Source organism: Setaria viridis, chromosome 4, assembly GCF_005286985.2.
Source record: "Setaria viridis chromosome 4, Setaria_viridis_v4.0, whole genome shotgun sequence".
NCBI lineage: Eukaryota > Viridiplantae > Streptophyta > Magnoliopsida > Poales > Poaceae > Setaria > Setaria viridis.
In genome coordinates, this window is record NC_048266.2 from 27,800,249 (window position 1) to 27,817,035 (window position 16,787).

The 16,787-nt window shown below is 41.7% G+C and overlaps 1 protein-coding gene across 2 annotated transcripts; it reads right to left on the bottom strand.

Moving 5' to 3' along the window:
• Positions 1–1,714: 1,714 nt before the first annotated feature.
• Positions 1,715–4,350, bottom strand: LOC117851669 (uncharacterized). Of its 2 annotated transcripts, none has more exons than XM_034733537.2 (6): positions 3,633–4,350; positions 3,442–3,518; positions 3,258–3,318; positions 2,910–3,135; positions 2,360–2,795; positions 1,715–2,247 (listed from the first exon to the last, which is right to left on the bottom strand). In XM_034733537.2, the coding sequence occupies exons 1-6, from the start codon at positions 4,045–4,047 to the stop codon at positions 1,852–1,854; spliced, it is 1,611 nt and encodes a 536-aa protein (XP_034589428.1). In that variant the 5' UTR covers positions 4,048–4,350; the 3' UTR covers positions 1,715–1,851. The 2 variants fall into 2 exon arrangements, with proteins under 2 accessions (XP_034589428.1, XP_034589427.1); XM_034733536.2 differs by having other exon boundaries at positions 1,715–2,253.
• Positions 4,351–16,787: the final 12,437 nt, after the last annotated feature.

Genomic DNA, 16,787 nt, shown 5'->3' on the forward strand with positions numbered 1-16,787 from the left:
ATGTTTCTTAGCTACTCATTTAGCTCCTTAATTGGTAACAAAATACATATATTAAGTTCAACTACACATGTATATACGTACTATATAGAGACTCCCTGATTCAGATAGATATGCATGAATGGATGGTAAAAGTCTGCGGTCTACACGACGTTATGCATTTGTGCTTTAAATAATAGCATTATCACAAGCTTACAAAAAAAATTAGCCTACACATTTCGCCAATACGTGACTGAACATGAAAACTACTTTTTAGGTTCATACACAACTTAGCCATTTGGTCAACTTAGTTAATCATATATTTTGATAACAAAGTGTAGGCACCGAGTAACAGAATATGATGCACTAGGCCCCAACACTGAACACACTCTCTTGTATTATTGTAGGTCCCAAAGATTTTCTTTTACTCTCCTTGAATCGATCCAATTGACTAACTCAAATAGCATAAAAAGCTTTAGGTAGCCTCCTGGTACATTATCAGTTTTCATGTTCAGGTATATATGAACGTACACCAGGACAACTGAACGCAAGCTTAAAATCGTTCTATATATATCCCATGGAATGTTAATATTGTACTGCTTATCTTTTGTAATTTGTAACTGTTGCTATGGAAACACACTGTAGCTATTTCCAATAAGTAGCAAAAAAAGGAACAGATCTCATATGCATGCATATATATCCTACAAAGAACAAAGTACATTTTTACAAAACCTTTAACTTTTATTAAAAATAATGATTTCATAGACAAGTTTTATTCATTTCATAAAGTACACAAATTTTAAATGCATTCCTATTTATACCATGTTTATTATAGATAAAAGTATATTCTATTTCTGGAATACATATACAAATGAGTAAATATACACGCATTCGCCACTTGTTGTTTCAGGAAATTCTTTTGTGTTAATATATTACATCTCTTGGTTGTTGTTATACACCTAAGAAATATTAGTATAAATTCCCAGTATACTCAGTATACTAACAGTAAGACTTGCACATCAAGTCCTCTATTGGTTCACACATATATAATAAGTCATCACAAATCGCCATATTCCTATCATAAGACTGAGAATAAGTACTTATTAACAAATTAATTAATTATTATGCATAGTTTACACTCTATCGTTTTCATGAAAAAAAGATTTACTATGTTTGTTTCATTAAATAACAACTTGAATGACTGTATGGTCGAATAATGCTATAATAAAAAAATATATTGCTGAGTAGAATTCTCTGTTAATGTAGTACATGATATACCCAAGACAGGATTTTGACATTTGACTATAAGTAATTTTTAGAATATTAAATTTCATAAAACAAATGTAGATTTTTCTCAAAAAGAATAGTTCCATCAAGTACTTGTGACTTGAGGGAGTACATATTAATATTATATGTATGAATTCATAAAGGCACTTCTAATTCTATATATACGCATTGCATTGGTCTTTTGAAAGGAGCAGACTGACATTAATTTTCACATGACCGAATATGAGAATACAGTCACAATTAATATTTGAATAAATTTGACACCTAACCGTTGATGAGGGAATGGTTAGTTTTAACCATTGATGAGTGAAGGTGATTTTTCTTATTTCCTGTATTTTATACGTCTCTAATTTAGTCTACATTGACAGCTAGCGTGACAAAAAAAAAACTAAACAAGCATGTTACTATGCAGTATAGAGAGAAACAGTCCCTATAGCTAGCTAAGTGCATGTCACTGAACATATAAGATATGTATGTATTTTTTTATGGTCTGGAAGTCCGGTTAACTTAAATTAACAATCTTATTACTTAATCTCATGGTGCAGTGTGCAAGTTTTGGAAGGCCTTGGGACAAGTACTTGAAAGATCTCACTCCAATGCCTTGATCGACATGGTCAGATCCAAAGTACTCAGCCCCAGAACGGCCTTCTTGCTGCTGCTACCTGTCTCTGCCTCTAACCTCCCGGCATCCCCGCCGCTCCCCTCGCCGCCGCTGTCACCGCCCCGGAGCGACAGCGAGAGCGAGAGTGGCAGCATCTTATCGCTATCCACCTCCTCCTGCTCACTTAACGCTATGCTTAGGATCTTCCTCTTCTTGGCCTTGTCGGCATCTCCTCCCACGTTGGGGCTCAAGCTTAGCTGCAAGTCCGGCATCCCACTACCACCACCGTTCTCCTCCATGGATGCCTTCGTCCTCTTCGCTGGCGTCCCCGTGCGCATCTCGCCGATCACTTTGCTCGGATTCTTGGGCTCTACTAGGTGCGTCTGCAACTCCATGACAGCACAATAAGCCACAAGTTGTCATGAGTCATGACTACTCATGGCCTAGCAACAAATGGACGTGCCAATGCTATAGAGATTAGAGAATGATAAATACCTCGAGCCGGGAACCTAGGGCTTCCCTCGTCACCACGGGATCGGATGACGTCGTGTTGGCGTCGCCGTTGGGGTGGTAGCCGTTGCTACCAGCAGCGGCGCCTCTCATCCCCTTAGACAGGAGATGGAGACTGCCCAACGCAAAGCCCGTGGAGGCAGCGGCTGCCGACGTTGTCCTAGACAGGGGCCGGGAGCTGCTGCCGATCCAATCAGAGCTCCCGATTCTTCCGCCGTGATCGGTCGCGCCGCCCGCAGCCGCCGCGGACGAAGTCCGGTTGGAGGCGATGGCATCCCGCACGTCGAACAGATGCGACGTCGGCTTGCCGTCCTTTCTGAAGATCATGTCGTGGATGAGCCCTCTCGCTGGGCCGTGGTCGTTGATGGCGCCAGCCCTCGCCGCCGCAGCCGCATGCTGGCTGAATGTCCACTCCTGGTTCCTATACACGCGTGAGAGAGAAAGATCAATTAGGGTTTCATTCGCACGATCACAGCATGTCGATCGAAGCTGAGTTCAATAAATGGTATTCTTTCGATCTGGTTAAGTATAGTACCTGAGGCTACTGTAGTTCTTGAAGTCAAACGTTTGCATGGTGGGCTGCCGGCGTTGGAGGAGCCCGAATAGCCTGCTGGCCTCCGGCGAGACGGCATTCCTCGACCCGAAGAACCCGCCAGCGTGGAGCAGCCGGGAGGAGATCGCCGAGCCGGCGGCTCGCTGGAAGAACATGTCATGGAAGCGCTGGTCCCCTCTCCTCATGTGGAAGCCCATGGGCGAGAAAACTGCCAAAATTGAGCAGCGAAGGTTAAGGAAATGATCAACTCCATGGCGTTTTCGATGTATGCTACTGTGGACGCGATTAAACTAACTAAAATGACTGGAGAGAGGGGATTGAGATGAGAACCCGAGGAGATGGCTGCTCTCTCGTGTCCGGACTCATGGTCGAGCTTCTTGCTTCTGTACATCTGAGAAGTCGAAACGGATGAACAGCAGAAAAAGGTTAGGCCCAACGCTTGTTCTGTGAAGAAAACAACTAGCACAGCAGCCAATTAGTCATGAGATGTAGGCCTGCTCCTGGTATGCTTTACCTGCAAGTGACTTTTTACATGAGCAATGCTGAGCCCCCTCACGTTCATCATCTGAAGCACCAGCTTTGGCGTTGCTCCTATCGATCAGTTGAGACAAATAAAAATCTTAGAACATCTCGATCAATTGGAAATTAATTTGGAAGAAAAAAAATTGAGTACCAAAGAACAACATAATCCATGAGATTACTTACTCTCTTGCCCGCCCAGCCTCTCCACGGCGTGGACGAACGCCATATGGAGGTCTGGCGTCCACCGGAGCCGGGGAAGCTTGGACCGGTTGTACTGCCTCACCGCCGGCGCCCTCTCGCTGCTGCCTTCCCCCTTACTGCCGCTATTCATGTCATGATCCATGTTGCTCCCGGAATTGTGGTTGCTGCTGCTGTTGCTTGAACCCGCTCCTGCAACTTCACTTGTGCTACCGCCTTCATAGTCCTCCTCCTCCTCCACATCGTCGTCGTCAGCATCCTCGCCGACTTCCCCTCCATCGCTCCCTTCGCCGAAGCCCTCGTTGAGGTCCAGAACTGCAGATGGTACAGAGTTCTCCGAAGATCTCTTCTCATCGTCTTCCAGGATCTCCATCACAACCTTCTCTTTCTCCTCTCCCATGCCTTCTTCCACCTCTCAGAGGTTGCTGCAAGCTCCTCTATGTCTCTCTACACACCACCATGATGGGATTGGGGAATGAGGTGTGTGGTGGGAGTAGGAAGTGGGAAGGAAGGAAGAGGGGAATGTGATGGGAATAATACTAGGGAGGGGAAGAAGCTTAAGCAAACTTGATGCAGGAATAAAATATAAGGACGGGGAAATGGACAAGCGTTTCACTACATTGACTAGTTTTCAACAGTGATATTCCATTTCATTCATTTTTCTATAGGGTGAGGGAATTGGGGAGTATGCTATTGTAGTCTCGTTATTTTGGGCTCGTCTAGAGGGGGTAGTGGCTATGCTGGGGGGTTATATAATTGGATGTGGTGAGTGGGGTCAAGTGCCAACTGGCTGTGGGAAAGCATGCAAAAGAGTTGACGCCTGCTTCTCTATTGAAAACAGTGGTTGGTCTCCAGGTTTAATCATGCTGACTGAATGCCCAATTCATGCAGGATGGAAGGAGTTTGATAACTGTTATGTCTTCTCACTATTAAGTTTATTTTGCATTTAAAAATAATACAAAAATTAAATAGAACAAAAGAAAAAAGAAACTGATCAAAGAAAAAAAATAGTTGGTGCTCATATATGCATTACGCTAGCTTCTAAGCAGCTAGGGCCACCCTCCTTAGTCCTGACGAATTCATATAAGCAAACGCATATCTAACTTATTGGGGGGGGGGGGGGGGGGGGGGGGTAGTGACAGACTGGGAGGCACGGCTCTTGTAATTGCTTCCAAGTTCAATCACAAACTTGTGAATCGTTAGGTCTTTCCGAACACTTAGCTTAACTTATGTTGAACATAATATACAATAAAACTATATAACGCAAATAGTTGGTGCTACTCACATCAAGAATCATCGTTTCAGTTCTTGCTGAGGCTACCTTAATTAGTTTGAAACTTTGAACATGTACGCACACGTAATTTTACGTGGCTAGAGTATTAATTTTAATTAATAATGTACGGGTTTAGGTCGTCATCGCAAGCATCCACAAGTCAAACCACCATCTTCACACGCATTCTTGTGCTACATGTAGAATAACTTAACTATGACCAATTCAGCAAAAAAAGATCTGAATCTGTCGGGCTCGAATGAAAGGGCAGTTGACTCAGGTCTGAAGAAGCTACATGGTCAGAGAAGCAGCTAATATATATCAATACGATTGCTTGATTTATTGCCCTATGATGTTGAGTCGTAGATGGATCGGTCTGCCGATTGATGTTGAAAGTTGCAAGTTTTCTACGCGCTCTTTGTCTCTCGTTCATTTGTGGGACACACACCTCAGAGACTTGGCTATGGATGAATCTACTATTGCTGACGCGTGTGATTCCATTGGCTACTTAATTTTCAATAGGGAAAACTTCAAATCACTCCCTGAGCTTTGGCGTGATCTCCAAATTTCAACATGAATTATGAAACCTAGTTTTTTTTACCCTAAACTTTGCATGATACCACTTAAATAACAACCCAATCGGTTTTGGAGGGTAATTTTGCCTATGTGGAAGGCAGGCTGCAGGCATATGCATTTGTGCTTTTTGCCACATGGGCGAACATGTCACTTAATTAGTGTTGTTTTTGTCCCCTTTTTTGCCAAAGGTTTGTTATTCATGCCTTGATTGATTATAATTGCTTCCTCAAGCTTAGCTACACTACCGGAAACCTTAAATTTGCTGAGTGTTTTTTTATTACCGAGTGTTTTTTCGGACACTCGGCAAACAAGCTCTTTACTGAGTGCCGGGCTAAGAACACTCGGCAAAAAAAAACACTCAGCAAACGATGGACTTTGTCGACTGTCAAAAAAAAAACACTCGTTGGGGTTTGCTGAGTGTTTTTTTGACACTCGGCAAAACAATAAATTTTTTTTCCTCTTTCCACCTTGAAATTTTTTCTACTCCCCACATACAACATGTGGTACTCCATGGTAAAGTTTGGTATATTTTTGAATTTGTTTGCTATATTTATTTAATTAATTGCATTTGAAGAAATTTTTTGGTATAAGTCAAATTTGAACCGCAAGTGATTCAAATTATAGAATAAAATGAGTAGAAAAATGATATTCATGTTATTTGGCCCAATTTGAGACCTGACCCGTGAAATGAAAAGAAATTTCGAACATCTTGTTCAGGAAACACGACCACGAACGTGTGGCAGTGGCATTTTTAAATTGTAAAAAAACAAGCAAAGTCTGAAAATCATGAGATTTGTCATGATGTGATGGTATCATACATGGAGGCTATGGAAAAAAATTGAGAAGGTTTTGCACATTTCATCACGTACGATGTTTACAAACCGAAGCATTTCAGAAGAAGAATAGTAACGGTGAGAAGGATTGGATAAGATTTGGAGTTAAAATGACGGTCGAGTTTTCATTTGACTACAAAACTTTTTGTATAGTCAATAGAAAATATATATTATTTCATGTGAATTTTTAGCAATTTTTTGAAACTGTTAGATCGTTTTTAATTTTTTTTTAAAATAGCTTTGCCAAGTATCCGAGTGTCACACCTAGGACACTCGGCGATTTTTTTTCCCAACCACACAGGACTTATAGTCCCCGACCAGCACCGCACCTAGCCCCCTCGTCTTCATTCCTCCGCCACCCCCACCCACCCCCCACCTTCCTCTCTCCCTGTCACCGTGGCCCACCGCCCGGCGCCGGCCCCCGCCGCCGCCCGCTGCCCGGCCCCACCGCCGCCCGGCGTCCGACGCCGGCCCCTGCCGCCGCCCTCCCTCTCCTTCCCTGGCTCCCTCCCCTACGGCCGGATCCGCGCCGTCCTTCCCCGGCTCCCTCCCCTCCGGCCGGATCGGGCCTCTCCTTCCCCGGCTCCCTCCCCTCCGGCCAAATCCGGCCTCTCCTTCCCCGGCTCCCTCCCCTCCGGCCGAATCCGGCCTCTTCTTCCCCGGCTCCCTCCCCTCCGGCCAGATCCGCGCCCCCTTCTTCCCCTCCGGCGCAGGGCTAGGGGTGACGCAGGCCAGGGGCGGCATGGGCCACGGAGCCGTCCAGGAGCTGCAGGAGATGTCGGCGGTGGCTCCAGGTGGTGTCGGCGGCAGGCTTCCAGTAGCGGCGGGGGCTGGTGGCGTGGCGGCGGGGCTGTTGGTGGATGGCGGCAGGCTTCGTGGCGTGGCGGCGGGAGGCAAGGGTGGCGGCCTAGTGGCAGCAGGGTTCGTGGCCTGGCGGTGGGAGGCAAGGGTGGCGGTGGCCGACGGTAGCGCTAGCTTGTTTTTTTTTTCCAAAAAATCATTGCCGAGTGTTTTTTGCCACTCGGCAAAGCCTTTGCCGAGTGCCCGACGTTCGACACTCGGCAAATCCACTGTTTGCCGAGGGAAACTTCGCCGAGTCTTGTTCACCGAGTGTTACACTCGGCAAACTGTTTGCCGAGTGTTTTTGGACCTTCGCCGAGTGCTTCGGGCACTCGGCAAACTTACTGTTTCCGGTAGTGCTATGTACTTAGTTCAACCAGGACATGTTGTTGCCACGGTGAACATGCTGAAGATGAACGACAATGCGGGTTCACTACCACCATGTCAGCAGGTCCACGTGGCAAAACCAACCATGTATGCGTACTTGCCAAGTAGGCAAACCACCGTCCAAAACTAGTTAGGGTGTTATTTCAACGGTATTGTAAAGTTTAGGGTGAAGAATACTTGGTTTTATAGCTCAGGGTGAAATTTGAAGATTAAGTCAAAATTTAAGAGATGATGTGGGGTTTTCCCTTTCGAATAAAATCAGACAACTACAAGCTTCTTTCACTAGTATATATAGTAATAATAATAAAATCAGCGCAACTCAATTCCGCTCATGTGCATGTAATTAATAATAATACTCCTACCATCTAGTAAGCTAGCTAGACTTTAGCCAATACCATCCCTTCATATATTTAGATAAAACTTTTGGAAATGATAGAGATGGATTTCTGTAATAATTTAGTTTTGTTATTTTTGTGAATATATTATAGTAGGAATTGTTAGAGTTCTTTTCTTAGCATTATAGATGAGATTTACATCCATGCTTGTATGTACCAATAATCAAAATTATAGATTTTTACTGCAAACTTAATAAAAATATACTTACCACAATACAGACCAGGTTAGTTTATATGAAAGGTTTTATCCAATATGTTCTCTAGTAAAGAAAGAAGATACTAACTCAATTACAAACTATATACTCCCTCTAGTAAAACTGAGTGATCCTTGGAGTTGTGGCCAGCCATTCCAAATTTGTATTTTAAGTTACTTTTTAAGTGTGGAGTTTAGATTTGAAAAAGGTACGAGTATATTTGTATAAAGAATATTTTCATTGTACTTCTGATATATGTTACACATATATATATTATAACAAAATTCGCTGGTCAATATAACGGTCCGCAGACTGTGTCGAAGTCCAAAACATCGTTCATTTGTGACACAACTAGCAAAGAAACAACATTCCATCCAGAGACCTATGTCTCGATCGTTCTTGGACCCGGGACTAAAGGAGTTTTAGTCCCAGGTCAAACGACCACCACCGACGGCCACATCCGACGGGAGCTTTAGTTCCGGTTGGTAATATTAACTAGGACTGAAAAGCCCCCTTAGTCTCGGTTGTAATGGCTAGTTAGGACAAGGAAATCTGGTGGGGCATTTAGTCCTGGTTGGTGGACTAAATGGATGGCCTTTAGTCCCGGTTGGTGTTACCAATCGAGACTAAATGCCTCGCCTATAAAAGTCAGCTTCTTCCTCCCCGAGCCCAAGCCACTCAGACTGAGAGCTTCGGGCTCCTTCTCCATGGCGACCAAGCAAGCTTAGGGAGGTGCTGCCCGATTTTTTTCTTCAATTTCTTGGGAATTTCACTCATCCAAAGTGTTGTAAAGGTTAGCTACTTCATCCTCCCTTCATTTATTATTATTATGCTTTGTTTTATGCTTTAGAGATAGAGAAAAATAAGTTTTTTAGAATGAAGAAGAATGGAGACGATTTTTTATTTATACATATTTTTGAGCTAGAATTTGATGGATAGCTTGATTGTTATATATGATTCATATTAGATAAATATTTTGATCAATATTAGGTATGGAAAAAAATAGAGTAAATATGTTTTTAATATTTATTCATTGTAATAAAATAGAGGTAAATAAATTGTAGGTGTAAGAAATAGAATTTGGTCATTGCTACAATTTTTTGGATAGTTTGCATGTTAAATTAGAGTGATATGAAAATTACACCGGTCAACTTAATGCTAGAATTGTGGAACATGACAACAAAGATACACTAAAGACTATAGACGCTCTATAGTGAACTTCACAAAGTCAAGAATCCTAAAATAATAGTCGAACAGAAGAACTTCGAGTCCACAAACTCTCGCTGAATATCATAAAAGAATCTTGAAATAGTTTTTTAAACGCCTTTTGGAGCTACATTTTCATAATAGAAGTATTGGGCCCAACAGCCTGTTCAGGCAGAGATTTATTCACTGACCTTGACCCATCGATTTTTGGTTGGTTTTGGCTTGCCAAAATGGGCCATGTTCAGTGAACAAGTCTTTTTCCTGAGCAGGCTATTGTGCCACTATACTTCTATTATGAAATTGGGGCACTTGCTCCAAAAGATATTTGGACAATTATTTCAAGATTCCTTTATGATATTCAGCCAGAGTTTCTGGACTCGAAGATCTAGTGTTCTACCATTATTTTCTGGTACTGGAGGAGCGGAGGTGACTCTCCATAAACTTCGGAGAAGATTGAGTCATGTGCAGAGATGGCTTGGAGGGTGAACATTCTGCTATGTTGTACCATTATTTTAGGATTATTGACTACGTGAAGTTCACTATGGAGCATCCGTAATCTTTAGTGTGTGTGTATATATATGTGTATTGTCTTGTTCAAGAATTCTAGCATTTTTCTTTTTGTCGACCTGGTGAACGATATGAAGGTTGATTGGTGTAATTTTCATGTGAATTATTTTTATCTTTATGAAGGTTGATTGGTGTAAATTATCTATATTGATCAAGTTCTTTATCTAATATGAAGACCGTACCTATGTCCATTTTTCACGTAATACAATGCAGATAAACCGGCAATGGATGTACAACGTGTACAGATGGACCAAGGAGTTTGTTGATGGCTTGCATTATTTTCTCAAAGTGGCCACAACCAACAAGCCAGAGAAGGGATTCATATGTTATCCATGCTTTCAATGTAGTAACAAGAAGGACTACTCTTCCTAGGGGACTCTTCACATCCACTTGTTTAGATACAGTTTTATGCCTAACTATTTAGTTTGGACCAAGCATGATGAAAGAGGGGTTATAATGGAAGACGATAAAGAAGAGGAGGATGATAACAACATTCTGGATTGGGCTGCAAGCCAAGCTTTTGCAGATACTACAATGGGCGAGGTTGATGAAGAAGAGTTTGCAGCAGATGGCCGTATTGATGATCTTGGTCAGGTGCTACGGGATGCACCGAAAGACTGCGAAACTGAGAAGGAATCAAAAAAGTTATAGCGTATGATAGATGATAAAAAAAATTATTGTACCCAAATTGCAAGCAGGGGTATAAAAAGCTGGGTACCACACTGAAAATGCTGCAATGGAAGGCAAAAATATCACAAAGAAGTCTGAACCTATTAACAAGCTAGCAGGCGATATGACTCCTAAGGAATCGGAGGAGGCATAGCAAGCACAGGTAAGGGAGTGGTTTGAAAAAATCGCAGTAGAAAGAAAAGTGAAGGAGATAGAGCCTAAGCCAGTAGATCTAGAAAAATTAAAATTTTTTATTGGCATGAAAAAAGAAGTCAAGAAGACGTGACTATCAAACTATGATCGTTCGTTAGTTAGGTCTTGGCAAAAGAAAAAATAAGGAGAGTCATCATCCAGTCGTACTGTCCCCCAGCTCGAGCAGCAAGATCAGCAAGCAGATCAAGAAGCTCAACAAATAGCAGCTTTGCCTTTAAAACAACATATCAAGGTCGTTAAATTTATAGCAGAGACAGGTCTCTCGCTTCTTGAAATTCTAGGGCAAGACAAACTGCCACCTCCAGAAAAGACTATACCTAAATGGCCCTTTGAGTTAGGCAAGCCTCTAGTCAAGCCTAAATTGCTATGGAAGCTCACAACTAAGTTGTATGAATTCTATTAATGGTACGTGGAGCAGTCGGCCGATGACAGGACCATGTTCACTCTTCTTGTTAAACTGGCTATTTTTTTTAATGAAGGTGAGAAACTGTTGTGGTTGGAATTCAAAGATATTTATGAAGTGTACCATCAAAAGGCCCTTCATGTCTCTCTTATCAGCTCTTGGGTTTTGTAAGTGTGTTTATTAGATGTTAATTTGGCTCAGCTTATTATTGTGTGTGTCGTCCCACTAACTTTGTCTTTCATTTTATGTAGGATGCAAATTCAGAGGTGCCACCGAGAATCCTACTTCAACGTTGGCTTCATGGACCCAACGCTTGTTAACCAAAATTAGATACGGGATTAACCAAAGTCTACATTGGACGCAATATACAAATTCTTGGAGCAATAGAATTACAAGCAATACATACAACTGCCTTGCAACTTTAAGTAAGTGTTGGTACCATCTATTTTCGTTTTCCTTTCCTTACCTTATTAATGTTACTTAGTTCTAATATGACATTTATGTACATAGTTACCACTGGATTTTTCTTATAATTATGATTGATCAAAGCAACATTATTGTGTTTGATTTTCGAGGAAACCGAACGACGAGTACCAAGACATTCAAGACATGCTTAACTTGTAATAATTTTGGACCTTTATCTCTATGCAAAAGTTTCTTTTCTAAATTTTCACCTAACACTATATCATATTCATTATTTTAATTTGCAGCGCATGAAAACGATTCTGTAAGTATCACCGTGGTGATTTCAAACAAAGGCTTACATTCAATACAACTTTTCTGGTATATATGAAGTTTGCACATTTTGTATATTCTATAACACGAATATTTCATAAATTTTTTTTCCACTAAAGTGCTTGTGATAGGAAAAAGGGAATAATTTATGTGGATACTACGTCTATGAGCACATACACCATTTTGTAAGGGACAAGGTTCTATCGGACGATATAACTATAGGTAAAATAAACCTATTAATTATTAATCATTTTCTAGGTCCTTTTATTTAACTTTTGGTGTAACATTCACATATTTCCAAATTACAGATGTGGCGGATTTGCGAAGAACTCTTGGAGAAGGAAAGGCTCTTGGCAATCCAATAAGCACATAGGATTTCTGGTGGACGAGGTGATAAATTCTAAAGGAGAATTTTATTACGATGGATATTCAATAGCCGAACCGAGCAACATGATGATGGGAGGATCCTAAGAATTACGAAGATAAATTATTCTATATAGTACTTGTATTAATACTAGTTTGATGTGTATAATATACTAAGAATTGTATATATAGTAGTTACAATTAATATTATGCATATACTATCATGAAATATATATATATAACATGTATACAATACGAGCGCATAGTGTACGCTAAGGATGTATACGAATAGGTATATATAAGTGAAGCAACAATTAGCATTACTATGAAAAAGAATTCAGGGTAAAAAAAAAATCTCTAGTCCTGGTTGGTAATACCAACCGGGACTAAAGGGGCCACGTGCATGCGCCTGCATGGCGGCCCCTTTAGTTCCGGTTGGTAGAGGGGAACCTTTACTCCGGAAATATTAGTCCCGGTTGGATATTTGAGAGATATGACTCTCTCCAACTGGAACTAATGCTCACTTTCCACTGGTGTATATATACAACTTACTGCAGACCTTGTTGCTAGATAGCGCTAGATGAGCAGCATGACGACCAACTTGTAATGCAGCTAGCCTCTGTCTTAACAAGACTATATCTCTCTTTACATAAACTCCTTTTTTAATTAATGAAAAAAAATCTCACTTTGGGGAACACCATCACAGTTTATGGTAAAAAGAAGATATATCTAGCACACTAATATAAACGGATTACAAGGTTTTAGTTTGGTTAACTACTTTTGAATTTTTTTCATTATTTCATCGAATCATGAACTATATTCATCTAGATATGCTGATTATTGCTTGTCTGCTTTCATATATCGTCATCATGGGAAGATGCCCCTATTTAGTAATGTATTCCTCACCTGAAATTGTACGAGATATGACTTGCTTTTTATATATATCAACACATCATCCACCCAGTTTTAGTTGAGCTATTTTGGGGAAACTTTTATTACGATTGCCGGGATGGTACAACAGTGTGCTTAGCGTGTACTAGAATATCCACCAGCTTGTACGTGCTGCATTTGGTAAGCACAAATCACTGATGAACTACCAAAGACAGATCCAGTGCAAAATTAGAATAGCGAGATAGAAAGAGCTAGTACATGCATGACGTTTAACTCCAAGAATTTTCTTAAGATAATTGTAGATGAAACAGTGGAAACTATGATAGTATATTACCAGACAAAATTTACCATAATCAGACAAATTATCTGTTACGGTTGCAACTCTTCCAGAGAGTAAGATTAATCGGAAGAATATTGAGGAGTACGTAGCCCATGCATTTTCTTTGTGAAAAAAGTAATTGTCATATACTACCGGTAGATATATAATCTGTAGTGTCAACCACTGTATTAGAAACTGCTGAATGATGCAGGATATCTCCAGGGCGAAGAGTTAATTGTTTGCCCCTGCTGCGCTGTCCATAGCACACCATGCACGCACAGTGCGTGCTAGAAAGGTAGTAGGAAGCTGTAGATATCCATCAATCAAATCGTTCAATCTTTAAGTGTTTAATTTGAAACAGTCCATAGTTATCAGCAATTATATACTTAGCACATCATCTTTAGACCATAGTAATTAAGAACTTCACACAGATCGACTTTATCAGCAACAAACAAGAAATTCGGCAAAATTTGCGACAACTTTAGTTACAAGGATCGTTGAGAATTAATAAGTGCGTGTATATATGTTCATCACCTCTTAGTGTCCAGGGTAGATTACTTAACTACGGAGTAGTGATTAGATTCCTACAGAGGGTTGGGTGTGTGAGCGCATGCGTTGCCAGTTTCTAGCTACTCACCTTGAAGGGCTCAACTTCGTGGAAGCTGCAGCTTGTTCCTTCAGAAAGCGACACCGGCCGTGCTCACGGGCCAGGATTGGGTTCCGCTCCTTCCGGACCACCACATGCACTCGTCCGGCTGGCGAACCAGACACAAGGCAACTCTACAGTCAGACCTGACTTGGTTAATTGCCTGACAAAAAGAAGAAAAAGATAAAAGACACATTTCCTGATATGTTTATCCAAAGAAAGGTGCAAATTTTCTACGTATTTAAAGTCCAAATCAGAGCTTCACGCCGATTCCATTTTGGTTTGTCAATCAATAGTTTTTGTGAACTCCCTTGTTGAAGACAGATCTCCCTTGTTGAAGACAGATCTCCATTTTCATGTACTATCGGTTGAAGTGATGACATTGTTTTTGTGAACTATTTATCAATGACTTTCCGGGATTATTTCTTGACCCATGAACGTGGATGTATCACTAGTGGAAAACTGGATATCGATCCTACATAAAAATCTTAGAACGAATTGGATCAGGAATAATGCTAGCATTAGTCGTGGGTCTAAATTTTGTACTCCCCGGAGGTCTTTTAGTCCCGGTTTGTAACACCAAATGAGACAAAAACCTCCAAATTTTTGTTACAAACCCGGACTAAAGGGTCACATTTTATCCCAGTTGGTCTTACAAACCGGAACTAAATAAAGGAAATTTCGTACTCCCCGAAGGTCTTTTAGTCCCGGTTTGTAACACCAAATGAGACAAAAACCTCCAGATTTTTGTTACAAACCCAGACTAAAGGGTCACATTTTATCCCAGTTGATCTTACAAACCGGAACTAAATAAAGGGTCCTCCACTAGTGACTTCAAAAGGAAAGCGTCTCCTACTCAATCATATATGTTATGTAGATGAGATAGTAAGGAAGCTACATGCGAAGTGAGAGATCGCGGGTTTGAATCCCACACATTGTGCTCGCGCATATTTCGCGTGAAAAATCATGTGTTGTGAGCTTTTTTGAAATTTATAATATTTTTTGACGCAAAACTCTTTAGTCCCGATTGATAGGACGTCATAACTTGGACCTTTAGTCCTGAATTCGTAGTCCCGGTTGGGAAACGGTTTTCCTAACCGGACCAAAGACAACTTTTACAGTAGTGAGACTCGAGAAAAATTATTTCCACCATGTAGAAGTATGACACTTCTTTTTTTTTCGTTTCTCACGAGTATCCAAAACAAATTTCGACCAAACTAGTAAGCATCAACTGACAAAAGAAGTCATGAGGCGAATGTGCAACACAGTACTTTACACAGCACTAGGACCTTTTTTCTAGTGTGCAGGCACGAGATGGAGCTTAGCGAGAGCTCATGTGACCCAAATAAACGACCAACCTGGCTCGAATCCAAAGGCAAATCGTTTTTCTAAGCTGTTTCGTTTGGGTGGCTGGCGCTCCTTGTCGTGTGGATCTGAGCGCCCTCTCCGTGACACTCACCATAAAAATATGCTTTGTTAGTTGACCTCTGCCTGCAGCCTGCATATAACCATGGTCCGGTCCCTCCTGTATGCATCATGCATGGTCCCTCTTATATGGATGGAAGCTTTCGTCTTCAAGCACCCACTTGCTCACAGGTCACAAAGAAAAGGAATCTATTTGATTTTAGATTGCATTGGTCATCACTTCATCATAATATATGCAAGACTATTATTTTGTTTATTTCAGAAATGAATTCTCTTCCTGTCTACGTCGCTGGGACATATTCTCCTTTGCTTGTAGAGAATGGGTCCCGTTGGACATTCTGAGGATTTCAACAGATGAACCCAGCCGGAGATGGAGTGTCAATGTGCTTGGAACGTTTCGGCGTGAGGCCGGTAATTCTAATATAAATTCTCTGACGTTCAGATTCGATTCTAAACTTTTGATTAAAGATTTGACGGCAATGCTATAGATGTTATACATACATCTATGGGTTCACCGCAAGGTTTGGACAGTCCCAAATATGGGGCTGGACACCGAGACGCATCTGACATAGAGACCATGGTGCAGGACGGCGTAGTCTATATGAAAAGGAAGAAACTAGTCGAGGATTAGGAAAATACTCGTTGTAATAAAGTAGGGCTCCTCTATCGTATCCGACTAGTTTTAGACTGGCAACCCGCCTAGGGGGTACCCTAGGTGGTTTTTTATGCGGTAAGGATCGTCGAGAATCAAGGAATCAATGGTGACGCAAGGAACACGATTTAGACAGGTTCGGGCCGCTAGATCGCGTAATACCCTACGTCCTGTGTGTTGGTTTGTAATACCCTACGTCCTGTATGTCTATTTTGCAGAGCTTAAGACGCAAGAAGCTGCTGCGAGGAGCCAAGTCCTTGACTGGAGAAACGTGCACGATCGAGTGGCGGATGAAGCTGAACGTCTTCGGGCTGCACTGACTGAAGCACAGGCTGCTTGCGAGCATCAGCGAGACAGGAAGATGCAGAATGGCGTGATGCTTGCTATGGCCATGGTGGCATGCAGAGATCATGCCCAGACCATGGGAAGACTCCGAGGTGAACTCCAGGAGTTGACTGTAGCAGCTGAAGATTTGGTGAACGCCATTGCCCCCGTGGAAGAAGGTGCGAGACCTCAATCGCTAGTCGAGCGATTGAAGGTTGCCCCGGGTAAAGTG